The sequence below is a fragment of the Cygnus atratus genome, unplaced genomic scaffold (assembly GCF_013377495.2).
Source record: "Cygnus atratus isolate AKBS03 ecotype Queensland, Australia unplaced genomic scaffold, CAtr_DNAZoo_HiC_assembly HiC_scaffold_130, whole genome shotgun sequence".
In the NCBI taxonomy this organism is placed as follows: Eukaryota; Metazoa; Chordata; class Aves; order Anseriformes; family Anatidae; genus Cygnus; species Cygnus atratus.
In genome coordinates this window covers 1-26,057 of record NW_026109723.1, presented here as the reverse complement: position 1 = coordinate 26,057, position 26,057 = coordinate 1, and the positions used below count along the sequence as shown (strand labels likewise).

Below are 26,057 nucleotides of genomic sequence, written 5' to 3'. Positions count from 1 at the left end.
GCCCCGCGCTCCGTTACCACGGCAACCGCTCCCCCGCCCCTCCCCGTTACCATAGCGACAGGCCCCGCCCCTCGCTCCGTTACCACGGCAACCGCTCCCCCTCCCTTTCCCTGTTACCTCAGCGACAGGCCCCGCCCCTCGCTCCGTTACCACGGCGACCGCCGCCCCTCCTTCCGCGCATGCGCGCGGGGCGGGGCTGCGCGGTGAGGCGGGCGGCGCATGCGCACAGCGCCGCGGCCCAGCCTGGGGGAGGAGGCGGCGGCGGCTGAGGGAGCTCCGCGCTCCCCCCCCCCCCCCCCCCCCCCCAAAAAAAAAAAACACAACTAAAAACACTCCGGAAAAGACCCGAAACCACCCAAAAACCGCCCCCCCCGAGGCCATGTCGGGCGCCGGGGCCAAGCGGGGAGCGGCGGAGCCCGGCGGGGCCGGGGGGGGGCCCCCGGAGAAGCGGCCCCCCCCGCCGCCGCCCCCCCCCCGCGAGGAGCAGCCGCCCACCACCCTCATCGAGCCGCTGCGCCTCGGCGGCATCTCCTCCACCGTGAGTCCGGGGCCCCCAGAACCCCCCCTTCCCCGTAAAACCCCGCAATTTCACTTATTTCCCCTTTTTTTCCCCCAAATTCCGCTTATTTAGCCCCTCCCCCATCTCTCCGGGCCCCCCCCTTGCCCTTCAACCCCCCCCTTCCCCCCCGGCCTCCACAAAACCCCGTAAAACCCCGCAATTTCACTTATTTCCCCCTTTTTTCCCCCAAATTCCCCTTATTTAGCCCCTCCCCCATCTCTCCGGGCCCCCCCCTTGCCCTTCAACCCCCCCTTCCCCCCCCTCCCCACTTTCCTCCCCTACAAACCCCCACTTTTTTACCAACTTCTCCCTTTTTTCCCCTAAATTTCCCTTATTTAGCCCCTCCCCCATCTCTCCGGGCCCCCCCTTACCCTTCAACCCCCCCCTTCCCCCCCTTTTTCCCCCCTCCCTCCACAAAACCCCATAATTTTACCATTTTCCCCCGATTTTCCCCCAAATTCCCCTTATTTAGCCCCTCCCCCATCTCTCCAGGCCCCCCCCCGCCCTTCAACCCCCCCCTTCCCCCCCTTTTCTCCCCCCTTCCTGCCCCTTCCTCCTCCCTCCCCCACAAAACCCCGTAATTTTACCTATTTCCCCCTTTTTTCCCCCAAATTCCCCTTATTTACCCCCTCCCCCCCCCCCCCCCGGACCCCCCTTCCTGTAATGGCGGCCCCCAGCGGCCTCGGTCCGACCCCCAAAGGGCTCCCCCCGGAAACTTTGACACCCCCCAATTGGTTCCCCCCTGTCTTGGTTCCCCCTTAATTGGTTTCCCTCCCATTAGCTCCCCCCTTAATTAATTCCCCCTATTTGTTCCTGTTCCCCCCCCCCCCCAAATTAGGATCCCTTAATTAATTAATTAACGCCCACTCCCCTGCTTTACCCCCACAGCCCCTCTCCCCCTCCCTTTCCACCCCTTTTCCCCTCCCCAACCCCCTTTCCTCCCCCCATATCCCCCTAATTTCCTCCCCAATTATTAATTAACCTACTCAATCACTTATTAACCTTCTCATTAATTAATTAACTAATTAACCAGCCCCTCACTCCCCCCCTTATCCCTTCTCCCCTCCCTTTCCACCCCCTTGTCCCCTCCCCAACCCCCTTTCCCCACCCCATATCCCCCCAATTCCCCCCCTAGTTATTAATTAACCTACCCACTCACTTATTAACCTCCTGATTAGTTAATTAACTAATTAACTAACCCCCACTCCCCATTTCTCCCTCCCTTCCCCCTGCTTTTCCCCTCCCCAACCCCCTTTCCCCACCCCATATCCCCCTAATTCCCCCAACAGTTATTAATTAAGCTACCCACTCACTTATTAACCTCCTAATTAATTAATTAACTAATTAACTACCCCCCACTCCCCCTTTCCCCCTCCCTTCCCCCGCTTTTCCCCTCCCCAACCCCCTTTCCCCACCCCGTATCCCCCATTCCCCCGCCCCGCACCCCCCCCCCCAGCGACTAACGAAGCTACCCGGCCGCTCGTTAACCCTCTCGCTAATTACCGACCGAGCTAATTACCCCCCCCCCGCAGGAGGAGATGGACCTGAAGGTGCTGCAGTTCAAGAACAAGAAGCTGGCCGAGCGGCTGGAGCAGCGGCAGGCGTGCGAGGACGAGCTGCGCGAGCGCATCGAGAAGCTGGAGAAGCGCCAGGCCACCGACGACGCCACGCTGCTGCTGGTCAACCGCTACTGGGGGCAGGTGCGGCCGGCCCCGAAAAGGGGCCCCGAAACCCCAGAGGGGTCCCGCGGGGTCCCGAAAGGGTCTGGCGGGGCTCCAAAAGGGGGTGGAGGGCCCCAGAAACGGTCCCACGGGGCCGTAAAAGGGGGTGGCGGACCCCAAAAGGGTCTCACGGGGTCACAAAAGGGTCTCGTGGGGCTCCAAAAGGGGGTGTTGGGCCCCAAAAATGGTTCCACGGGGCCTTAAAAGGGGGTGGCGGACCCCAAAAGGGTCTCGCGGGGCTCCAAAAGGGGGTGTTGGGCCCCAAAAACGGTCCCACGGGGCCGTAAAAAGGGGTGGCGGACCCCAAAAGGGTCTCGCGGGGCTCCAAAAGGGGGTGGAGGGCCCCAAAAGGGTCTCACGGGGTCCCAAAAGGGTCTCGTGGGGCTCCAAAAGGGGGTGGAGGGCCCCAGAAACAGTCCCACGGGGCCTTAAAAGGGGGTGTTGGGCCCCAAAAGGGTCTTGTGGGGCTCCAAAAGGGGGTGGAGGGCCCCAAAAGGGTCTCACGGGGTCCCGAAAGGGTCTCGTGGGGCTCCAAAAGGGGGTGTTGGGCCCCAAAAATGGTTCCACGGGGCCTTAAAAGGGTCTCGCGGGGCTCCAAAAGGGTCTCGCGGGGCTCCAAAAGGGGGTGGAGGACCCCAAAAGGGTTTCGCAGGGCTCCAAAAGGGGGTGGCAGACCCCAAAAGGGTCTCACGGGGTCCCGAAAGGGTCTCGTGGGGCTCCAAAAGGGGGTGTTGGGCCCCAAAAACAGTCCCACGGGGCCTTAAAAGGGGGTGTTGGGCCCCAAAAGGGGGTGGCAGGCCCCAAAAAGGTCCCAAAAGCGTGTGATATGGCCCCAAAAGAGTCTCACAAGAACTCAAAAGTGATTGTTTGGCCCCAAAAGCGTCCAATGTGGTCCCGAAAGGTTCCTACAGGGCCCCAAAAGGCCCCGATGTGGCCCCGAAAGGGTCCCAGAGGGCTACAAAAGTGGGTGTGGGGCTTCAAAAGCGGGCGTCGGACCCGAAAAGTGCCTGGCGTGGCCCCAAAAGGGTCTCGCAGGGCCTCAGAAGTGGGTGTCGGGCCCCAAAAATGCCCCGTGTGGCCCCAAAAGGCTCTGATGTGGCCCCAAAAGGGTCCCGTGGGACCTCAGAAGCGGGTGTCAGACCCCAAAAGCCTTGGATATGGCCCTAAAAGGGTCCTGTAGGGCCTTAAAAGTGGGTGTCGGGCCCCAAAAGGGTCCCACGGGGCCCCACAAACGGGTGTCGTGTCCCAAAACCGGCTCAAAAGGGTCAGAAGTGCCCCAAAATCGCTCTTGGGAACACCAGGAATGAGGTAGGAGACGTCTAAAAGGCGTCAGAGAGGCCTAAAATTGTCCTTTTTACCCCCAAATTTATTTGTAGGATTTTAATCTGCTTTTAGGGTGTTTTTAGTTCAGTGTCGGGTTGGAAACGGTAGGGTAAAAATAGCTGAAAAGAGCCCAAAAAATAATTTCCATGTTTTAGAAAGCTGTTGGAGGGGTTTTGAGGCTTTCAAAAAGTCCTGTAAGGCTTTGGGGGACCCCAAAATCACTCCCGCGCCCCGAAATTTGGCCCCGGATCCCCCCCTAAAATCCCACTTTCAAGCCCCAAATTGCTTTTGTGGCATTTCAGGGGTGGTTTGGGGTTCAAGCGAGCAGTTCCGAGGTGCTAAAAATGCCCCAGAAAGCCCCCAAATGGGGTTGGGGACACGTGGAAATCTTCAGCCCCCCCAAAAAAAGCTGTTGGGGGCCCCAAAATTGCCCTAAAACCACCCTAAAAGTGGTCTGGGGTCCCTGGAGCATCCCGGGATGCCCTAAAAAGCCCCAAAACGCCCTAAAATGCCCCCAAAAGCCCCAAAATGGGTTTGGGGACACGTGGAAGTCTTCAGCACCCCCCCCCCAGAAGCTGTTGGGGGCCCCAAAATTGTCCTAAAACCACCCTAAAAGTGGTCTGGGGTCCCTGGAGCATCCCGGGATGCCCTAAAAAGCCCCCAAACGCCCCCAGAAAGCCCCCAAATGGGTTTGGGGACACGTGGAAATCTTCAGCCCCCCCAAAAAAAAGCTGTTGGGGGCCCCAAAATTGCCCTAAAACCACCCTAAAAGTGGTCTGGGGTCCCTGGAGCATCCCGGGATGCCCTAAAAAGCCCCAAAACGCCCTAAAATGCCCCCAAACGCCCCCAGAAAGCCCCCAAATGGGTTTGGGGACACGTGGAAATCTTCAGCCCCCCCAAAAAAAGCTGCTGGGGGCCCCAAAATTGCCCTAAAACCACTCTAAAAGTGGTCTGGGGTCCCTGGAGCATCCCGGGATGCCCTAAAAAGCCCTAAAATGCCCTAAAAAGCCCCCAAAAGCCCCAAAATGGGGTTGGGGACACGTGGAAATCTTCAGCCCCCCCAAAAAAAGCTGCTGGGGGCCCCAAATTTGCCCTAAAACCACCCTAAAAGTGGTTTGGGGTCCCAGGGCGCTCAAAAAGCCCCCAAAATGCCCCAAAACGGCCCCAAAAAGCCCCAAAACACCCCCAAAACAATCTGCCCCCCCCCCCAACCGGGATCCCCCTGGATTTTGGGGTGCCCTGACCCCCCCTTCTCCCCCCCCCCCCCCCCAGCTGGATGCCGAGGTGCAGGCGCTGCTGCGGCGCTACGAGGGCGACGGCGCCGCCCCCCCCGCGCCCCCCCCAGACCCCCCTGAGCCCCGGGCGGAGGGGGCTGAGCCCCCCCCCCCCCCCCCGGGGGAAAACGAGGGGACCGACAGGAGGGGTGAGTGGGGGGGGGTCTTGGGGGGCTCTGGGGCAGTTTGGGGGGGTCTTGGGGTGGTTTGGGGGGGTCTTGGAGCAGTTTGGGGCGGTTTGGGGGGGTCTTGGGATGGTTTGGGGGGGCTGGGGGGGGCTTAGGGCAGTTTTGGGGGGTCTTGGGGGGATCTGGGGCAGTTTTGGGGGGGCTTGGGGCAGTTTGGGGGGGCTTGGGTGGCTCTGGGGTGGTTTGGGGGGGGGCTTGGGGCGGTTTGGGGGGGTCTTGGGACAGTTTGGGGGGGCTGGGGGGGCTTGGGGCAATTTGGAGAGGTCTTGGGGCAGTTGTGGGGGGTCTTGGGGCTGTTTGGGGGGGCTTTGGGGCAGTTTGGGGGTGATTTGGGGTTTTGGGGGCTCTTGGGGTAGTTTGAGGGGCTCCGGGGTAGTTGGGGGGGGCTTGGGGCAGTTCTGAGGGGCTGTTGGGGGTCTTGGGGCAGTTTGGGGGGCTCCGGGGCGGGTTGGGGGGGGCTTTCGGGGGGCTTGGGGGGGCTCTGGGGTAGTTTGGGGCGGTTTGGGGGGGCTTTGGGGCGGTTTGGGGGTGATTTGGGGTTTTGGGGGGTCTTGGGGTAGTTTGAGGGGCTCTGGGGCAGGTTGGGGGGGTTTGGGGGGGGTCTTGGGGCAGTTTTGGGAGGTCTTGGGGGGATCTGGAGCAGTTTTAGGGGGGCTTGGGGGGCTCTGGGGAGGTTTGGGGGGGCTTTGGGGCAATTTGGGGGGGCTCTGGGGTGGTTTGGGGGGGTCTTGGGGCAGTTTTGGGGGACTCTTGGGGGTACTTTGAGGCAGTTTGGGGGGGCTGTAAGGTGAATTTGGGGGCATTTGGGGGGTTTTGGGGTCACTGAAGGGTCCGGGGGGGGGACATTTGGGGGTTGGGGGGGGGCAACGAGGGGTTTGGGGGGGGAATTTGGGGGTGCTGGGGGGCTGCGGGTGGGTTTGGGGGGGGGGTCAGTGGGGTTTGGGGGGGGTCAGTGGGATTTTGGGGGGGTCAGTAGCGTTGGGGGGGTGGATTGGGTTGGGGGGGCAGTGGGATTTGGGGGGAGTAATGGGATTTTGGGGGGGGTCAATGGGGATTGGGGGGGGGTCAGTGGGATTGGGGGGGGGTCAGTGGGTTATTGGGGGGGGTCAGTGGGTTATTGGGGGGGGGTCAATGGGATTTTGGGGGGCTCTCGCCGCGTTTCGGGGGGGTCCCTCACCCCCATTTCCCCCCCCCCTCCCCCCTCCACAGAGCCCTGGGGCGCCCCCGGCGCCCCCCCGCCTCCCCCCCCAGCCCCTCCGCCGCCCCCTCCCCCCGCCTCGGCCCCTCCGGTCGTTGGGGGGGGGTCGTCTTCGGGGCCGGGGGGGGGCGCCCCGAAACTGGGGGGGCCGGCGGCCGCCTTCGTGGCGGCGCTGAGCCGCAGCGGCCCCGAGGAGGGGGAGCTGCGCCTACGCCCCCGCCTCGCCTTCGCCCCCGCCGCCGTCGCCCGCCTGGTGGAGGGGCTGGCGGGGGCCCACCGCCGCACCCAGGAGCTGGGGGCGCGCCTGGCGGCCAGGGGTAAGGTGGGGGGGGGTCCTGGGGGGGTTTGGGGGGGATTTGGGGGCCCTGGGGGGGATTTGGGGGGGGATTTGGGGGTCCTGGGGGGGTTTGGGGGGGACGTGGTGTGCCTGGTGGAGGGGCTGGCGGGGGCCCACCACCGCACCCAGGAGCTGGGGGCGCGCCTGGCGGCCAGGGGTAAGGTGGGGGGGGGGGTCCTGGGGGGGTTTGGGGGGGATTTGGGGGGGATTTGGGGGTCCGGGGGGGGTTTGGGGGGGACGTGGTGTGCCTGGTGGAGGGGCTGGCGGGGGCCCACCGCCGCACCCAGGAGCTGGGGGCGCGCCTGGCGGCCAGGGGTAAGGTGGGGGGGGGGGGTCCTGGGGGGGTCCTGGGGGGATTTGGGGGGGATTTGGGGGGGGATTTGGGGGCCCTGGGGGGGTTTGGGGGGGACGTGGTGCGCCTGGTGGAGGGGCTGGCAGGGGCCCACCGCCGCACCCAGGAGCTGGGGGCGTGCCTGGCGGCCAGGGGTAAGGTGGGGGGGGGGGGTCCTGGGGGGGGTTGGGGGGGATTTGGGGGGGATTTGGGGGTCCGGGGGGGGTTTGGGGGGGACGTGGTGCGCCTGGTGGAGGGGCTGGCGGGGGCCCACCGCCGCACCCAGGAGCTGGGGGCGCGCCTGGCGGCCAGGGGTAAGGTGGGGGGGGGCCCTGGGGGGGTTTGGGGGGGATTTGGGGGCCCTGGGGGGGTTTGGGGGGCATCGGGGGACGTCCTAGGAGTGAATCGGGGGAACTGGGGGGGCTGCTGGGGGAGTCCTGGAGGGATTTGGGGGCTCTGGGGGGGCTGGTCGGGATTTGGGGGGTCCTGGGGGGGTTTGGAGGGGATTTGGGGGGGGGGTTGGGGGTCCTGGAGGGGTTTGGGGGGTATCGGGGGACGTCCTAGGAGTGAATCGGGGGGACTGGGGGGGCTGCTGGGGGAGTCCTGGAGGGATTTGGGGGCTCTGGGGGGGGGCTGGGCAGGATTTGGGGGGGTCCCCGGGGGGGATTTGGGGCCCCCTGACGGCGCCGTCCCGCAGCGGAGCTGGGGGAGCCGGGCCGGGCGCTGCTGCGGGAGCTGCTGCGGGAGCACCGGCGCCTCCAGGACCTGGCCCTGCAGCTGCAGGAGAAGCACCACCGCGTCTCGCTGGAGGTACTGGGAGCAACTGGGAGGGCACTGGGAGCAAACAGGGGGCACTGGGAGCAACTGGGGGGCACTGGGAGCGGCGTATGAGGCACTAGGAGAAGCTGGGAGGGAGTTGGGGGGCACTGGGAGCAACTGGGGGGGCACTGGGAGCAACTGGGGGGGCACTGGGAGCAACTGGGGGGCACTGGGAGCGGCTCATGAGGCAGTAGGAGAAGCTGGGAGGGAGTTGGGGGGCATTGGGAGGGAACTGGGAGGCACTGGGAGCAATTGGGGGACACTGGGAGCAACTGGGAGTCATTGGGGGGCACTGGGAGTGGATTACGAGGCACTAGGAACAGCTGGGAGGGGACTGGGGAGAACTGGGAGGGAGTTGGGAGGCACTGGGAGAGGACTGAGAGGGAACTGGGAGGTGCTAGGTGGGGACTGGGAGCCGCTGGGGGGCATTGGGAGCCACTGGGAGCTACTGGGAGTGGATTATGAGGCACTAGGAACAGCTGGGAGGGGACTGGGGAGCACTGGGAGCCACTGGGAGCAACTGGGAGCCACTGGGAGTGGATTATGAGGCGCTGGGAACAGCTGGGAGGGGACTGGGGAGCCCCTGGGCGGGAACTGGAAGCAACTGGGAGACACTGGGTGCGGATTATGAGGCACTGGGAACAGCTGGGAGGGACTGGGGAGCACTGGGAAGGAACTGGGAGCGCTGGGAGGGCATGGGGGCGTATTGGGAGGGAGGAGTGAGGCACTGGAGGGGGACTGGGAGGTACTGGGAGCTCTGGGATGGTACGGGAGGGGACTGGGGGTCACTGGGAGGCACTGGGAAGGAACTGGGGGTCAGTGGGATGGACCTAGGAGCAACTGGGAGGGAACTGGAGATAACCAGCGGAGTAAATAGGTAACTGGGAATAACTGGGAGGCGCTCGGAAGACACTGGGAGCAACTGGGAAGAGCTGGGGGGGGCGTAGGGGACAACTGGGAGGAGCTGGATGGGATTGGGAGCCACTGGTGGTGTGACGTCACCAGCGTCCCCACGGGATGACGTCATCTCCCAACGGGATGACGTCACCAGCGTCCCCACGGGGTGACACCATTGATGTCCCCACGGGATGACGTCATCTCCCAACGGGATGACGTCACCAGCGTCCCCACGGGGTGACGCCATTGATGTCCCCACGGGATGACGTCATCTCCCAACGGGATGACGTCACCAGCGTCCCCACGGGATGACACCACTGATGTCCCCACTGGATGACGTCATCTCCCAACGGGATGACGTCACCAGCGTCCCCACGGGATGACGTCATCTCCCAACGGGATGACGTCACCAGCGTCCCCACGGGGTGACACCATTGATGTCCCCACGGGATGACGTCATCTCCCAACGGGATGACGTCACCAGCATCCCCACGGGATGACGTCATCTCCCAGCGGGATGACGTCACCAGCGTCCCCACGGGGTGACACGAGTGACGTCCCCACGGGATGGGATGACGTCACCGACGTCCCCACGGGATGACGTCGCGTCCCCGTGGGTTGACCCAACCGACGTCACCGTGGGACGATGTCATCTCCCCGCCGTGTGACGTCACCGACGTCCCCGCGGGGTCACGTGACCGCTGTCCCCGCCCCCAGCTGGCGGAGCTGCAGGACAAGGCGACGTCGGCCGAGACCAAGGTGCTGGAGATGGGCACCACGGTGGAGGGGCTGCAGTGGGACAGCGCCAAGCTCCGCAAGCGCGAGGGGCGCCTGGACCGGCACCTGGCCGAGGCGCTCGAGCAGGTGCCACCGCGTCCCCAACGTCCCCCTGGTCGCCCCCTCCCCCCCCCCCCCCCAGGGCCCGTCGGTGGCCCCCGTGGACCCCACGTGCTTCAGGTTCCCCCCCCCCGTGTCCCTTGGGGCCGCTCTGCGGGACTTGGGTCGCGTCGCGTTCCTTGAGGTCCTCCCATGTCCCTTGGGGTCACCTGAGGTCCCCCAGCGTCCCCGCATGTCCCTTGTGATGTCACTTGGGTCTTGTGATGTCACTTGGGTCTTGTGATGTCACTTGGGTCTTGTGATGTCACTTGGGTCTTGTGATGTCACTTGGGGTCGCTCTACGTCACTTGGGTCGCGTGGTGTTCCTTGAGGTCCTCCCATGTCCCTTGGGGTCATTTGGGTCTTGTGACGTCACTTGGGGTCACGTGGGTCTCCTGATGTCACTTGAGGTCCCCCAGTGTCCCCCCGTGTCCCTTGTGACATCACTTGAGTCTCGTGACGTCACTTGGGGTCACTCTACGTCGCTTGGGTCGCGTCGCGTTCCTTGAGGTCCTCCCATGTCCCCTGGGGTCATTTGGGTCTTGTGACGTCACTTGGGGTCACGTGGGTCTCCTGATGTCACTTGAGGTCCCCCAGTGTCCCCCCGTGTCCCTTGTGACATCACTTGAGTCTCGTGACGTCACTTGGGGTCGCTCTATGTCACTTGGGTCGCGTGGTGTTCCTTGAGGTCCTCCCATGTCCCTTGGGGTCACGTAGGTCTTGTGATGTCACTTGGGGTCATTTGGGTCTTGTGATGTCACCCGAGGTCCTCCCATGTCCCTTGGGGCCATGTGGGTCTCCTGATGTCACTTGAGGTCCCCCTGTTGGCCCCCCCACGTCACTTGAGGTCGTTCTACGTCACTTGGGTGTCGTCATATCACTTGAGGTTCTCCTGTCTCATGACGTCACTTGGGGGTCGCTCTACATCACTTGTGTCCCACGATGTCACTTGAGGCCCCCCCCGTGTCACCCACGTGTCCCTCGGGGGCCCTCTGCCACCCTTGGGTCCCTCTGTGCCACCGGGGTCCCTCCACGTCATTTGGGGCTTTCGCTTGGGACCCCCCTCTTGCCACTTCTCGTCCCTGCTGTTTTTGGGGTCCCCAGCGTCCCCTCGGTGTCCCCAGCGTCCCCTCGGTGTCCCCAGCGTCCCCTCGGTGTCCCCAGCGTCCCCTCGGTGTCCCCAACGTCCCCTTGTCCCTCCCCAGCTCACCTCGGGCTCCTACGGCTCCGGCAGCTCCGGGGGCTTCCAGGGGGGACAGATCACGCTCAGCATGCAGAAGGTGAGGGGGGACGGGGAGTTTGGGGGGTACGGGGGGGGCCTCGAGGGGTTTTGGGGGGCCCTGAGGGGCTCTTGGAGGGTTTGGGGGGGATCTCGAGGGGTTTTGGGGGGCCCTGAGGAGCTCTCGGAGGGTTTGGGGGGGATTTGGGGAGCCCTGAGGAGCTCATGGGGGATCTTGGGGGGGTTTGGTGGGATCTTGAGGGGTTTTGGGGGACCCTGAGGGGCTCTTGGAGGGTTTTGGGGGGATCTTGAGGGGGTTTTGGGGGATGCTGAAGGTGTTGGGGGGACCCTGAGGGGCTCTTGGGGGATTCTGGGGGGCCTTGAGGGGCTCTTGGAGGATTTGGGGGGGGATCTTGAGGGGGTTTGGGGGGATCCTGAAGGGGTTGGGGGGACCCTGAGGGGCTTTCCGAGGGTTTGGGGAGGATTTGGGGTGCCCTGAGGAGCTCTTAGAGGGCTTTGGGGGGATTTTGAGGGGTTTTGGGGGACCCTGAGGGACTCTTGGAGGGTTTTGGGGGGCCTTGAGGAGCTCTTGGAGGGTTTGTGGTGGATTTGTGGGACCTTGAGGATCTCATGGGGGATCTTGGTGGGGTTGGTGGGATCTTGAGGGGGTTTGGGGGACCCTGGGCCAGGTTTGGGGCCCTTAAGGGGTTGGGGTTGTTGGGTTTGGGGGTGACCCCCTGGTTTTGGCCCCCCCCCCCCCAGTTCGAGATGCTGAACGCGGAGCTGGAGGGGAACCAGGAGCTGGCCAACAGCCGCATGGCCGAGCTGGAGAAGCTGCAGCAGGAGCTCCAGCAGGCCGTGCGGGGCCACGAGCGCCTCAAGGTGACACCGGGGGGGGCGTTGGGGACACCGGGGGGGGCGTTGGGGACACCGGGGGGGCGTTGGGGACACGGGGATATGTGGGGTAGCAGGGGGGTGGGAGATGTTGGAGGACCTCAAGGACGTCGTGAACGTTGGGGACATCGTAAATATCGGGGATGTCGTCAACGCTGGGGACAGGACGAACGGTGGGGACATCGTAAATATTGGGGACATCGTAAATATTGGGGACATCGTAAATATTGGGGAAATGGTGAATGTTGGAACTCCGGGGACGTGGGGAACGTTGGGGACAGGGCAGACGCTGGGGACATGGGGAAGGTTGGGGACGTGGGGAGCATTGGGGACATCGTAAATGTGAATGTTGGGGACGTTGGGGATGTTGTAGATATCGGGGACGTCACGAGCATTGGGGACATGGTAAACATTGGGGACGTTGCGAATGTTGGGGTGTTGGGGACATTGTGAACGCTGGGGACATGGCAAATTTTGGGGACGTGGCAGATGTTGGAGACATGGCGAACGTTGGGGACATCAGAAATGTGGAGATGTGAGTGTTGGGGACATCACAGATATTGGGGACGTTGTGAATGTTGGAGCGTTGGGGACATGGTGGACGTTGGGGACATCGTAAATGTCGGGGACGTTGCGAACGTCAGGGACATCGTAGATATTGGGGATGTCGTGAACGTTGGGGACGTCACGAGTGTCGGGATGTGGGGGACGTTGAGAACGTTGTGGATGTCATAAATGTTGGGGACGCGGCGAATGTTGGGGACCTCGTAAACGTTGGAGGTGTTGTGAGTGTTGGGGACATCGTAGACGTTGGGGACGTGGTGAATGTTGGGGTGTTGGGGACGTCGCAAATGTTGGGGACATCACAGATACTGGGGACATTGGGGACGTTGTGAATGTTGGAACCTTGGGGACATGGTGGACGTTGGGGACATTGTAGGTACTGGAGATGTCACGAATGTTGGGGACATGGCGAATGTTGGGGACATCGCAGATATTGGGGACGTCATGAACGTTGGAGTGTTGGGGACGTGGCAAATTTTGGGGATGTCGTGAACGCTGGGGACATGGTGACCGTTGGGGACACCGTAGTCATTGGAGATGTGAATGTTGGGGGCGTCGTAGATGTTGGGGACGTGGCGAATGTTGGGGACGTCATAAAAGTTGGTGGACGTTGTGGATGTTGGGGACATGATGAGCCTTGGGGACGTCAGGAACCTTGGGGGCGTCACGAATGTTGGAACGTTGGGGACATCGTGAACGTTGGGGACATCGTGCACGTTGGGGACACGAAGGGCGGTGACAACGCAGGGGACAAAAAGGCCTCTGGGGACTTGGGGCCGTCACCCACACGAGGGGTACGGAGGCCCCAGCGGCCTCGAGGAGCCTGGTGGGACCCCAGTGCCCCGGGGCGAGCTGGGAGGGAGGAGGGGACATTTTGGGGACACGTCTGCCCCCCCCCCCCCATCCCCCTCCCGCAGGTGGCCCTGCGCTCGCTGCCGGAGGAGGCGGTGAAGGAGACGCTGGAGTACAAGGTGCTGCAGTCCCAGTTCTCCCTGCTCTACCACGAGAGCCTGCAGGTGAAGACGCAGCTGGACGAGGCCCGCGCCCTCCTCCTGGCCACCAAGAACAGCCACCTGCGCCACATCGAGCACATGGAGGTGAGGGGACGCGTCCCCGGGGTGTCCCCACGGTGTCCCCAGCTGCCCTCCGGGCTTCTCGGGGCGTCCACTAGGTCCTGGGGGGGCGTGGGTTGGTGCGGTGGATGACTTTTGGCCATCCGAGATGGCCGCCTCCATCATACTGGGACCGTGGGGGTTGGTTTTGGTGGCCCCAAGATGTTCTCGGGGGGTTCTGAAGCTCCTTTGTGGTCCCAAGATGTTCTTGGGGGGTTCTGAAGGTCCTGGGGGGCCTCAAGGCGTTCTTGGGGGTTCTGAAGGGCATGGAGTGTCATGGCACCCAACCGTTGGCCATCCAAGATGGCCGCCTCCATCATACTGGGACCGTGGGGGTTGGTTTTGGTGGCCCCAAGATGTTCTCAGGGGGGTTCTGAAGGTCCTGGGAGGCCCCAAGGTGTTCTCAGGGGGTTCTGAAGGACACAGGGCATCATGGCCCCCAACTGTTGGCCATCCAAGATGGCCGCCGCCATCACATGGAGGACATGGAGGGTGGGCTTGGGGTGTTGGGGGGGGGTCGCGGGGCCTCGTGTCCCTCATCACGTGTCTCCCCACGTCGTCGTCGTCGTCTGTGTCCTCCATGTTCCCTGCGTCCTCCATGTCCTCCGTGTCCTCCTCATCCCACCACGCTTCCACGTCCTCCATGTTCTCTGCGTCCTCCGTGTCCTCCACGTCCCTCATGTCTCCTCCCGTCCTCAATGTCCTCCGTGTCCTCTTCATCCCTCGACGTCCTCCACGTCCCCCGCGTCCTCCATGTCCCTCATGTCTCCCCACGTCCTTCACATCTCCCGTGTCCTTTGTGTCCTCCTCCTACCTCCATGTGCTCCGTGTCCTCCACGTGCTCCTCGTTGTGTGTCGTCCTCATCCTTCCATGTCCTCCGTGTCTTCTGTTCCTTACATCCTCCACGTCCTCCTCGTCCTCCACGTTCCCTACATCCTCCATATCTTCTACGTCCTCCATGTTCCCTTTGTGTCCTCCTTGTTCCATCCTTGTCCCTCCACGTCCCCTCCATGTCCTCCACGTCCTCCATGTTCCGCGTCCTCCTCATTCCCTCCGCATCCTCCACATCTTCTCTGTCTTCCTCATTCCCTCCTCACCCCGTGTCCTCCTCATCCTTCCATGCCCCCTACGTCCTCCACGTCCTCCTCCTTCCCTCCATCCTCCATGTCCTCCGTGTTCCCTACATCCTCCATTTCTTCCGTGTCCTCCTTGTCCCTCCGTGTCCTCCACGTCCTCCATATTCCCGATGTTCTCCTCGTCCCTTCACGTCCTCCATGTTCCCTACGTCCCCCGCGTCCTCTGTGTCGTCTTTATCCCTCCATGTCCTCCATGGCCTCCATGTTCCCTCCATCCTCCATATCCTCCACGTCCTCCTCGTCCCTCCACGTCCTCCATGACCTCCTCGTTCCCTCCATCCTCCACATCTTCTGTGTCTTCCTCCTGTCCTCCTCATCCTTCCGTGTCCTCCTCATCCTTCCGTGTCCTCCTCATCCGTCCGTGTCCTCCATGTTCCTTCCGTCCTCCGTATCATCTGTGTCCTCCTTGTGTCCTCCTCATCCCTCCGTGTCCTCCACGTGTCCTCCTCGTCCCTCCACGTGTCCTCCACGTCCTTCCCCGTCCCTCCTCATCCTCCTCGCCCCTCCCCCGCAGAGCGACGAGCTGGGGGTGCAGAAGCGGCTGCGGACGGAGGTCATCCAGCTGGAGGACACGCTGGCCCAGGTGCGCAAGGAGTACGAGATGCTGCGCATCGAGTTCGAGCAGAACCTGGCGGCCAACGAGCAGGCGGGTGAGCCCCGCGGCGCGGCCCCGGGCCCTCTTCGTCTCCTCTCTGTGACCCCACCCAACCCCAGTGTTGGCGTTGGAAGCCTCTTTGGGTTGGTCCTCCACCCTCTCCATAGTCCCACCACCCACCTTCCTCCACAGAGACGCTCTGGTCCCTCTTCCGTGCTCTCTATGACCCCACCCAACACCAACGTGGGGGCTGGGGCCTCTTTGGGTTGGTCCTCCACCCTCTCCGTGGTCCCACCACCCACGTTCCTCCATGGAAACACCTTGAGACGCTCTGGTCCCTCTTCGCCCAGTCTCTATGACCCCACCCAACACCAACGTGGGGGTTGGGGCCTCTTTGGGTTGGTCCTCCACCCTCTCCGTGGTCCCACCACCCACCTTCCTCCACAGAGACGCTCTGGTCCCTCTTCCCGTGCTCTCTATGACCCCACCCAACACCAACGTGGGGGCTGGGGCCTCTTTGGGTTGGTCCTCCACCCTCTCCATGGTCTCACCACCCACCTTCCTCCAAAGAGACGCTCTGGTCCCTCTTCGCCCGCTCTCTATGACCCCACCCAACACCAACGTGGGGGCTGGGGCCTCTTTGGGTTGGTCCTCCACCCTCTCCGTGGTCCCACCACCCACGTTCCTCCATGGAAACACCTTGAGACGCTCTGGTCCCTCTTCACCCGCTCTCTGTGACCCCACCCAACACCAACGTGGGGGCTGGGGCCTCTTTGGGTTGGTCCTCCACCCTCTCCGTGGTCCCACCACCCACGTTCCTCCATAGGAACACCTTGAGACGCTCTGGTCCCTCTTCGCCCGCTCTCTGTGACCCCACCCAACACCAAGGGGGGGGGAAGGGGGGGTTGTGGGGTTCCCCCCCTCGCCCCCCTAAAACTTTTTGGGGTCCCCTCCCCCCCCCCCCCCCCAGGCCCCATCAACCGTGAGATGCGCCACCTGATCAGCAGCCTGCAGAACCACAACCACCAGCTGAAGGGCGACGTGCAGCGCTACAAGCGCAAGCTGCGGGAGGTGCAGGCCGAGATCAACAAGGTGGGCGGGGCCTAAAGGGGAGGGGCCTCGAGGTGGGCGGGGCCTGAATGGGTGGGGCTTAGCGGGGTGGGGCTCGGGGCAAGGCATCGCCCCACCACTGCCCCTTTGGTGGTGGTGCGGCGTTGCCCCTTTAAGGGGGTGGGGTGGGGCTGGGGGGGTGTGGCCAGCCCCTGGGAGGGGATTGGGTGGCTGGCAGAAGGGGGCGGGGCCTTAAAGCAGCGCTGGTGGGGCCCACCTTAGTGGTTGGTGGAAGGAGAGCATTGCCCCTTTAAGGGGGTGCGGTGGAGCTGGGGGGTGTGGCCAGTTCCTGGGAGGGGATTGGGTGGCTGGCAGAAGGGGGCGGGGCCTTAAAGCAGCGCTGGTGGGGCCCACCTTAGTGATTGGTGGAAGGAGAGCATTGCCCCTTTAAGGGGGTGCGGTGGAGCTGGGGGGTGTGGCCAGTTCCTGGGAGGGGATTGGGTGGCTGGCAGAAGGGGGCGGGGCCTTAAAGCAGCGCTGGTGGGGCCCACCACTGTGGTTGGTGGAAGGGGGGCATTGCCCCTTTAAGGAGGGAGGAGTTACAGGGAAGAGGCGGGGCGTGGGATTGGGTGGGGTTGTACAAAGGGGGTGGGGCTTAAGGGTAGGGGTGGGGGGCTTAAAAGGGCAATGCCATTGACTGGTGGGTGGGCCCCATTGAAGGAATGGTGATGGGAGGAGCCTGCTTTAAGGGGGAGGGGCCTTGTTAATGGGTGTGGCCTTAAAAGGGCAACACCGCTGTTGGTGGGGTGGGCCCACTTAAAGCTTGGGGGCGGCCCCTTTAAGAAGCGGGCGGAGCTCCTTAAAATAGGCACGGGGGGGGTCTTAAAAAGGCTTTGCCACAGGGAGCAAGGTGGGCCCACCGCTGCTTCTTAAAAGGGCCACGCCACCTTTTTGTGTGGGTGTGGCTCCCACTGACTCCTCCCCTCTCCCCCAGCTCCGCCTCCAAGCCAGCGGCGCCCCGCCCCCCGCGGGCCCCGCCCCGCCCCCTCCCCCTCCCCCATCCACCTCCACCTCCGCCCCTTCCGCTCCCCCGGAGGAGCCCCCCCCCGGCGGGGCCGGAGCCACCCCAGGCCCCGCCCCTGTTAAAGAAGAAGAGGGCGGGGCCCCGCCAGGCCCCGCCCCCCCGGAACCCAAGCGGGAGGGGGCCCCGGCGGCCACGACACCCACCCCTGTCGAGGCGACCCCCCCGCCCCGGCGGCCGGCCGAGGAGGAGGAGCCCCCCGCTCCCGCCCCCACCCCCGCCCCTCCCCCTCCGCAGCCCCCTCCCCCGCCCCGCGTCAAGGAGCCCCCCCCCGCCCCCCTCCCCCGCCCCGGGGTGTCCCGGGGGGGTCCTGAGCGGGAGCGGGCGCGGGAGCGGGAGCGAGAGCGCCCCAAGGGGCCCCCCGACGAGCCCAAGAAGAAGGACTCGGAGGTGCTCAAGCAGCTGCGTGGCGAGCTCAAGTGAGGGGGGGTCCCCAGGGGGGATGATTTGGGGGGTGGCGGGGTTTTTTGGGGGGGTTATGGGGGTTTTGGGGGGGATTTGGGGGGGGTGTCAGCGGGGTATCGGAGGTCTGGAGTGGGATTTTGGGGATTATGGGGGGGGTTGGGGGCAATTTGGGGGGTTATTGAGGTTTTGGGGGAGCGATTTGGGGGGTATCTGGTTTTTTTGGGGGGGTTACGGGGGTGTTATTGGGGTTTTGGGGGGATTTGGGGGGGGTGTCAGTGGGGTATCGGTGGCTTAGAGCGGGATATAGGGGGTTATGGGGGGGTGGGGGGCGGTTTTGGGGGACGGGGAAATTTGGGGGGTCATTGAGGTTTTGGGGTGCCTGGGGGGGCAATTTGGGGGGTATTGGGGTTTTTTTTGGGGGGGTTACAGGGCGGTTATGGGGGTTTTGGATGGATTTGGGGGGGGTGTCAGTGGGGTATTGGTGGTCTGGAGTAGGATATGGGGGGTTACGGGGGAGTTTGGAGGGTCTGGGGGGCAACTTGGGGGGGGTTATTGAGGTTTGGGGGTGCTTGGGGGCATTTTGGGGGGGTGTTGGGGTTTTGTTGGGGGTTACGGGGGGGGGTTATCGGGGTTTTGGGGGGTGTCTGTGGGTTATTGGTGGTCTGGAGCGGGATATGGGGAGGTTTTGGTGCCAGGCTGGGGGTTTTGGTGCCAGGCGGGGGGGCTTCGGTGTCAGTATTTTGGGATTCCGGTGTTAGTTTTTGGGGTTTTAGCGTCAGTTTTGGTTTTTTGTTTTTTTTTTTTTTGGCGTCATTTCGGTTTTTTCTGGTGTCACTTTTGGGGGATTTTGGTGTCAGTTTTGGTGTTACCGGGGGCAGTTTTGACGCTCTTTAGGTAACCCTGGCGCAACATAGGCTATGCCAACGATATGCAAATGGGTCTAACGTATGCTAACGATATGCAAACGAGCAGGAAGGCGCAGGAGAGCCAGAAGGAGATGAAGCTCCTGCTGGACATGTACAAGTCGGCGCCCAAGGAGCAGCGCGACAAGGTGCAGCTGATGGCGGCCGAGAGGAAGAGCAAGGCCGAGGTGAGGCCGGGCCCCTAACGAGACGTAGTTAGGCGTTAACGAGGAATTAACGAGGCGTTAATGGCCAGGCGGAGGAGCTGCGGGGCCGGGCGCGGGAGCTGGAGGAGCGGGAGCGGCGCGAGAGCAAGAAGCTGGCGGACGAGGAGGCGCTGCGGCGCCTGCGCCAGGCCGAGGAGCAGATCGAGCACCTGCAGCGCAAGCTGGCGGCCACCAAGCAGGTGGGCGGGGCTTGGAGGCGGTGGGCGGGGCCTAGAGGGGTGGGCGGGGCCACTGGTGGGCGGGGTTAAGTGGGGTGGGCGGGGCTTAAAGGGGTGGGTGGGGTTGAGGGGTGGGTAGGGCTACGGGGTGGGCGGGGCTGAAAGGAGTGGGCGGGGCTGAAAGGAGTGGGCGGGGCTGAAAGGAGTGGGCGGGGCCACGGGTGGGCTGGTCATGGAGTGGGCGGGGCTTAAAGGACGGGTGGGGTTACGGGGTGGGCGATGGTACAGGGGGTGGGTGTAGATGGGTAGGCGGGGCTTAAAGGGAGTGGGTGGGGCTAAATATGGTGGGCGGGGCTTAGATGGGTGGGTGGGGCCTAACGGGGTGGGCGGGGTCACTGGCAGGTGGGGCTTAAAGGGGTGGGCGGGGCTTAAAGGGGTGGGTGGGGTTAAGGGGTGGGTAGGGCTACGGGGTGGGCGATGCTACAGGAGGTGGGAATAAAGGGGGTGGGCGGGGCTTAAAGGGGTGGGCGGGGCTTAAAGGAGTGGGTGGTGGTATGGGGCGGGCCATGGTACAGGGGGTGGGGCTAAATGGGGGCGGGTGGGGCTTATCGGAAAGGGGCGGGTCCTTTTAGAAGGGGGCGGGGCCTTAGAGGCCAGGGGAGGCCATAGGGAAAGAGGGCGGGGCTTTCCAGTAGGGACTGGTGGGCGGGGCTTATGACGTCACAGGCCTGTTGTATATCGTCACGGGTGCCTTCAGTGACGTCACAGGCCTGGCTTGTGACGTCGCCGGCGCGCCGGGGCCGCCGCACGTGTGGTAGAGCAGGGAAGGGCGGCGGCGGCGGCGTTGCGGGGGCCGTGCCGTCGCGGGCCTCCTCCGCTGACGTCACGGGCCTCCTCCGCTGACGTCACGGGCCTCCTCCGCTGACGTCACGGCGGCCCTGTCGCCCCGGGCAGGAGGAGGAGGCGCTGCTGTCGGAGATGGACGTGACGGGCCAGGCCTTCGAGGACATGCAGGAGCAGAACCTGCGGCTGCTGCAGCAGCTGCGCGAGAAGGACGACGCCAACTTCAAGCTGATGTCGGAGCGCATCAAGGCCAACCAGATCCACAAGCTGCTGCGCGAGGAGAAGGACGAGCTGGCCGAGCAGGTCCTCGCCCTCAAGGCGCAGGTAGGGGACGGGGAGGGGCGGGGGAAAGACCGGGGGGTCCGAGGGGATCCGGGTGCGTGGGCGCGGAGGAGGCCCCGGAGCTTCCAGGAGCTCAGGGGTCCGAGGTGGTGGAGGCCCAAATGTTAGGGTTGAGGATCCAGGTGTCCAAGGTGGACGCCCAAGGGTCCAAGGTGGTGGAGACCCAGGTGTCAGGGCTGAGGGCACCCAAGGGTCCGAGGTGGAGGACACCCAAGGGTCTTAAGGCGGTGGAAACGTAGATATCAGGGCTGAGGGCACCCAAGCGCTGAAGATGGTGGAGCCCCAAGCGTCCAAGGTGGTGGAGCCCCAAATGCTTGGGATGAGGACACCCAAGCGTTCAAGGTGGCGGAGACCCAGATGTTGGGGCTGAAGACACCCAAGTGTCTGAGGTGGAGGAGACCCCAAATATCAGGGCTGAGGACAGGACACCCAAGGGTCCAAGGTGGTGGAGACCCAAGTGTCCAAGGTGGTGGAGTCCCAGATGTTTGGGATGAGGACACCCAAGGGTCCAAGGTGGTGGAGACCCAAGTGTCCAAGGTGGAGGACACCCAAGTGCCCAAGGTCATGGGGACCCAAGTGTCCAAGGTGTTAAAGACCCAGATATCTGAGATGAGGACACCCAAGGGTCCAAGGTGGTGGAGACCCAGATGTCTGGGACGAGGCCACCCAAGAGTCTTAGGTGGAGGACATGCAATTATCCATGGCGGTGGAGACCCAGATGCTTGGGTTGAGGACACCCAAGGGTCTACGGTGGTGGAGACCCAAGGGTCCAAGGTGGTGGGACCCAAATATCAGGGCTGAGGACACCCAAGTGTCCAAGATGGTGGAGACCCAAGTGTCTGAGGTGATGGAGACCCAGATGTTTGGGTTGAGGACACAGAGGCGTCCAAGGTAGAGGATACCCAAGTGTCCAAGGTGGTGAAGACCCAGATGCTTGGGTTGAGGACAGCCAAGGGTCTAAGGTGGTGGAGACCCAAGGGTCCAAGGTGGTGGGACCCAAATGTCAGGGCTGAGGACACCCGAGTGTCCAAGGTTGTGGGGTCCCAGACGTTTGGGTTGAGGACATCTAAGGGTCCAAGGTGGTGGAGACCTAACTATCAGGGCTGAGGGACAGCCGGGTGTCCGTGGTGGAGGCCACCCAAGGGTCCACGCGCGGAGGAGCCCCCGGGGGGTGCGAGGCACCCACCGCCCTGGCTCGGCGCCGGCAGGTGGACGCGCAGCTGCTGGTGGTGCAGAAGCTGGAGGAGAAGGAGCGGGTGCTGCAGAGCAGCCTGGCCTCGGTGGAGAAGGAGCTGGCGCTGCGCTCCCAGGCCCTGGAGCTCAACAAGAGGAAGGTGAGGACCCGGGAGGGGAACGGGGAACGGGGGGACGCGGCCCCGGGGCGGGGGAGGGGGTTTGGGGACCCGGGGGTGGGGGTTGGGGACAGCCAGGCGGTGAGGAGCGAGGGGACGCAGCCCTGTGGGGCCCAAGGGACGTGGGTGGCCATCACGAGGGGACCCAGGTGGCCATCACGAGGGTATCCAGGTGGCCATCATGAAGGGACCCAACCCTATAGGGCCTAGGGGATGTGGGTGGCCATCATGAGGAGACCCAACCCTATAGGACCCGAGGGACTTGGGTGGCCATCACGAGGGGACCCAAGTGGCCATCATGAAGGGACCCAACCCTATAGGACCTAGGGGATGTGGGTGGCCATCATGAGGAGACCCAACCCTATAGGACCCGAGGGACTTGGGTGGCCATCACGAGGGGACCCAGGTGGCCATCATGAAGGGACCCAACCCTATAGGACCCGAGGGACTTGGGTGGCCATCACGAGGGGACCCAGGTGGCCATCATGAAGGGACCCAACCCTATAGGACCTAGGGGATGTGGGTGGCCATCACGAGGGGACCCAGGTGGCCATCATGAAGGGACCCAACCCTATAGGACCTAGGGGATGTGGGTGGCCATCATGAGGAGACCCAACCCTATAGGACCCGAGGGACTTGGGTGGCCATCACGAGGGGACCCAAGTGGCCATCATGAAGGGACCCAACCCTATAGGACCTAGGGGATGTGGGTGGCCATCATGAGGAGACCCAACCCTATAGGACCCGAGGGACTTGGGTGGCCATCACGAGGGGACCCAGGTGGCCATCATGAAGGGACCCAACCCTATAGGACCCGAGGGACTTGGGTGGCCATCACGAGGGGACCCAGGTGGCCATCATGAAGGGACCCAACCCTATAGGACCTAGGGGATGTGGGTGGCCATCACGAGGGGACCCAGGTGGCCATCATGAAGGGACCCAACCCTATAGGACCTAGGGGATGTGGGTGGCCATCATGAGGAGACCCAACCCTATAGGACCCGAGGGACTTGGGTGGCCATCACGAGGGGACCCAAGTGGCCATCATGAAGGGACCCAACCCTATAGGACCTAGGGGATGTGGGTGGCCATCATGAGGAGACCCAACCCTATAGGACCCGAGGGACTTGGGTGGCCATCACGAGGGGACCCAGGTGGCCATCATGAAGGGACCCAACCCTATAGGACCCGAGGGACTTGGGTGGCCATCACGAGGGGACCCAGGTGGCCATCATGAAGGGACCCAACCCTATAGGACCTAGGGGATGTGGGTGGCCATCACGAGGGGGCCTAACCCTATGGGACCCGGGTGCCCAGGACAAGGGGACCCAATCCTATGGGGCCCACCACAAGGGGACCCGACCCTATGGGACCCGGGTGCCCAGGACAAGGGGACCCAATCCTATGGGGTCCAAGACAAGGGGACCCGACCCTATGGGACCTGGTTGCCCACCACAAGGGGACCCGGCCCTATGGAACCCGGGTGCCCAGGAGAAGGGGACCTGACCCTATGGGGCCCATCAGAAGGGGACCCGACCCTACAGGACCTGGGGGCCCTCGGGACCCCGGTGACCCCCCCCGTGTGGCTTCCCCCCCCGCAGGCGGTGGAGGCGGCGCAGCTGGCCGAGGACCTGCGGGCGCAGGGGGAGCACGTCCAGGCCCGGCTGCGGGAGCTGCAGGCCTGCGCCGCCGAGAACCGGGCGGCCAAGGACAAGGAGTCCCTCAGCCTCAAGAGAGCCCAGGTGGGCGCCTATGGGATCCATGGGGGGGGGGGGGGGGCAGGGGGGGGCTCGGGGGTGGCCGGGAGGCTGGTACGGGGGGGCTGGGGGGCGTTGGGGGGGGGTGCAAGAGACCCTATGGCACCCTGTGGGCCTCCTATAGCACCCTATAGGTCTACTATGGCACCCTATAGGTCTATAGCTCCCCGTAGGTCTCCTATAGCACCCTATAGGTCTACTATAGCATTCTGTAGGTCTGTAGCCCCCCCCCATAGGTCTTCTATAGCACCCTATAGACCTTCTGTAGCATCCTATAGACCACCTACAGCACCTAATAGGCTTTCTATAGGACTCCATAGACTACCTATAGCACCCTATAGGTCTATAACATTCTATAGACCACTAAGAGCACCCTATAGGTCTTCTATAGCACCCTATAGGCCTTCTGTAGCACTCTATAAATTATCTACAGCCCCTGTAGATCTCCTATAGAACATCTATAGCACCCTATAAGCTTTCTATGGCACCCTATGGGCTTTCTATAGGCCCGTAGACCCTTTATAGCACCCTATTGGTCTTCTATAGCATTCTATAGATGGTCAGTAGCACCCTATAGGTCTCCTATAGCACCCTATAGGCTTTTTATGGCACTCTGTAGCTCTCCTATAGCACTTAGGTGGTCTCCTATAGCATGTAGGTGGGCTCTGTAGGGGTCCTGGGGGATCCTATGGATGCTGTGGGGCAATGTAGGCTATTTAGAGGGGGTTTAAGGGGCTGTATGGTGGTGCTCAGGGGGCTGTATGGGACTCTATAGGGTCCCTACAGCACTTTATGGGCCTATAGGGGTCCTGGTGGGGCACGTGGGTGGTGTGGGGTACTATAGGGAGCTCAGGGTGGGGGGTTAAGGGGCTCTATAGGGTGCTGTGGGAGCCCTACAGCGTGCCCAGGGGCTTCTATGGGGCTCTATAGGAGCCACGCAGCACCCTATAGGGATCTGGGGGGGATCTATGAGTGCTATAGGGTGCTTGGGGAAAGGTTAAGGGGCTCTATGGGTGCTACGGAGCCGTATGGGGGTCTTAGAAGAGCCTATAGGACCTTCAGGGGGGTTCTGTGCGGCCCTATAGGGGCTCAGGGTGACCTTATAGGGGCTCTGGGGGGGACCTGAAGAGCCCCTATAAGGGGTCTGTGGGCACCTATAGGGACTCCGGGGGGGTCTTTAAGGTTTGTGGGACCCATAGGGGCTCTGTGGGGTGCTATAGGGGCTCTACAGCAGCGCCTTTAGGGCCCATAGGATCCTGTAGGGGGTCCACAGGGACCTATAGGGAGGCTGTGGGGACCTATAGGGGGACTGTGGGGACGTATAGAGGGTTTGGGGGGACCTATTGGGGGGTCTATAGGGGCTCTGGGGGGACCCATGGGGGGGTCTGGGGGCACCTATGGGGGGTCTGGGGGCACCTGTAGGAGATCTGGGGGGCTCTGAAGGCGGCAAATTTGGGCTTCTGGGGGTCCCGGTGGGGGCCCTATGGGGCATATGGGCTCTGTAGGGGTCGGGGGGGCACCCATGGGTGCCGTGGGTCAGCCCCCCTCCCCCTCCCCCCGCAGGAGGAGCTGTCGCGGCTGCGGCGGAAGCTGGAGAAGCAGCGGAAGGTGGAGGTGTACGCCGACGCCGACCAGATCCTCCAGGAGGAGATCAAGGAGTACCGGGTGCTGTGCCGGGAGCACCCATGGGTGCTGGGGGGGGGGGGGGCGGGGAGGGGCATGGGTGGGATGGGAGGACCTTGGGTGGAGGTTAGAGGGACGTAGGTGGGGCTGGAGGACCTAGGGGATGGGTTGGAGCACCCACGGGTGGGGCTGGAGGACCTTGGGGTTGAGTTGTAGCACCCATGGGTTGGGTCGTAGCACCCATGGGTGGGGTTGGGGGGCTTTGGGTGGGGCTGGAGGACCTTGGGGTTGGGTCCTAGCACCCGTGGGTGGGGTTGGAGCACCCATGGGTGGGGCTGGAAGACCTTGGGTGGGGTTGGAAGACTCATGGGGTGACCTTGGAGGACCTGGAATGGGTCCGGAGGACCTTGGGGTTGGGTCGTAGCACCCATGGGTGGGATTGGAGGATTCATGGGTTGACTTTTGAGGACCTTAGAGGGGGGCTGGAGGACTTCTGGGTTGAGTTGTAGCACCCATGGGTGGGGTTGGAGAACCTTGGATGGAGAGGGAAGACCTTGGGGTTGGGTCCTAGCACCCATTGGTGGGGTTGGAGGACCTTGGGTGGGGCTGGAGGACCTTCAGATTGAGTTGTAGCACCCGTGGGTGGGGCTGGAGGACCTGGGGTGGGCTTGGAGGACTCACGGGTTGACCTTGGAGGACCTGGAGGACCTTGGGGCTGGGTCCTAGCACCCATGGGTGGGGCTGGAAGACTCATGGCGTGAGTTTGGAGGACCTTAGATTTGATTGGAGGACCTTTGGGTTGGGTCGTAGCACCCATGGGTGCAGTTGGAGGACCTGGGGTGGGGTTGGAGGACTCACGGGTTGACCTTGGAGGACCTGGAGGACCTTGGGGCTGGGTCCTAGCACCCATGGGTGGGGTTGGAGGACCTTGGGTGGGGCTGGAGGACCTTCGGTTGGGTCCTAGCACCCATGGGTGGGGTTGGAGGACCTCAGATTAGGACCCAGAACCCTCTGCACGGACCTGAAGACCCGCGGCTGGGTCTGGAGAGCCTCTCCTGGATCCGGAGGACCTTTGGGTGCGTCGGGAGCACCCGCGGGTGCCCCGGCGGTGCTGACGGCCATCTTGCCCCGCCCCCCCCCCCAGGCCCGCCTGACGTGCCCGTGCTGCAACGCGCGCAAGAAGGACGCCGTCCTCACCAAGTGCTTCCACGTCTTCTGCTTCGAGTGCGTCAAGAGCCGCTACGACACGCGGCCAGCGCAAGTGCCCCAAGTG

At 63.5% G+C, this 26,057-nt stretch overlaps 1 protein-coding gene across 1 annotated transcript; it reads left to right on the top strand.

Moving 5' to 3' along the window:
• Positions 1-379: 379 nt before the first annotated feature.
• RNF40 (ring finger protein 40) lies at positions 380-26,049 on the top strand (the record flags this gene model as incomplete). Its single annotated transcript, XM_035572493.1, is given in 20 exon segments — positions 380-538; positions 2,092-2,259; positions 4,876-5,026; positions 6,410-6,580; positions 7,629-7,741; positions 9,365-9,511; positions 10,729-10,803; positions 11,505-11,624; positions 13,118-13,297; positions 14,964-15,099; positions 16,015-16,136; positions 17,089-17,594; positions 18,553-18,670; positions 18,739-18,888; positions 19,822-20,034; positions 21,261-21,386; positions 23,006-23,146; positions 24,725-24,826; positions 25,929-26,036; positions 26,038-26,049. Coding segments are annotated over 20 exon segments (3,018 nt in total), but the record flags the coding sequence as incomplete, so codon positions are not given.
• Between the last annotated feature and the right edge of the window lie 8 nt (positions 26,050-26,057).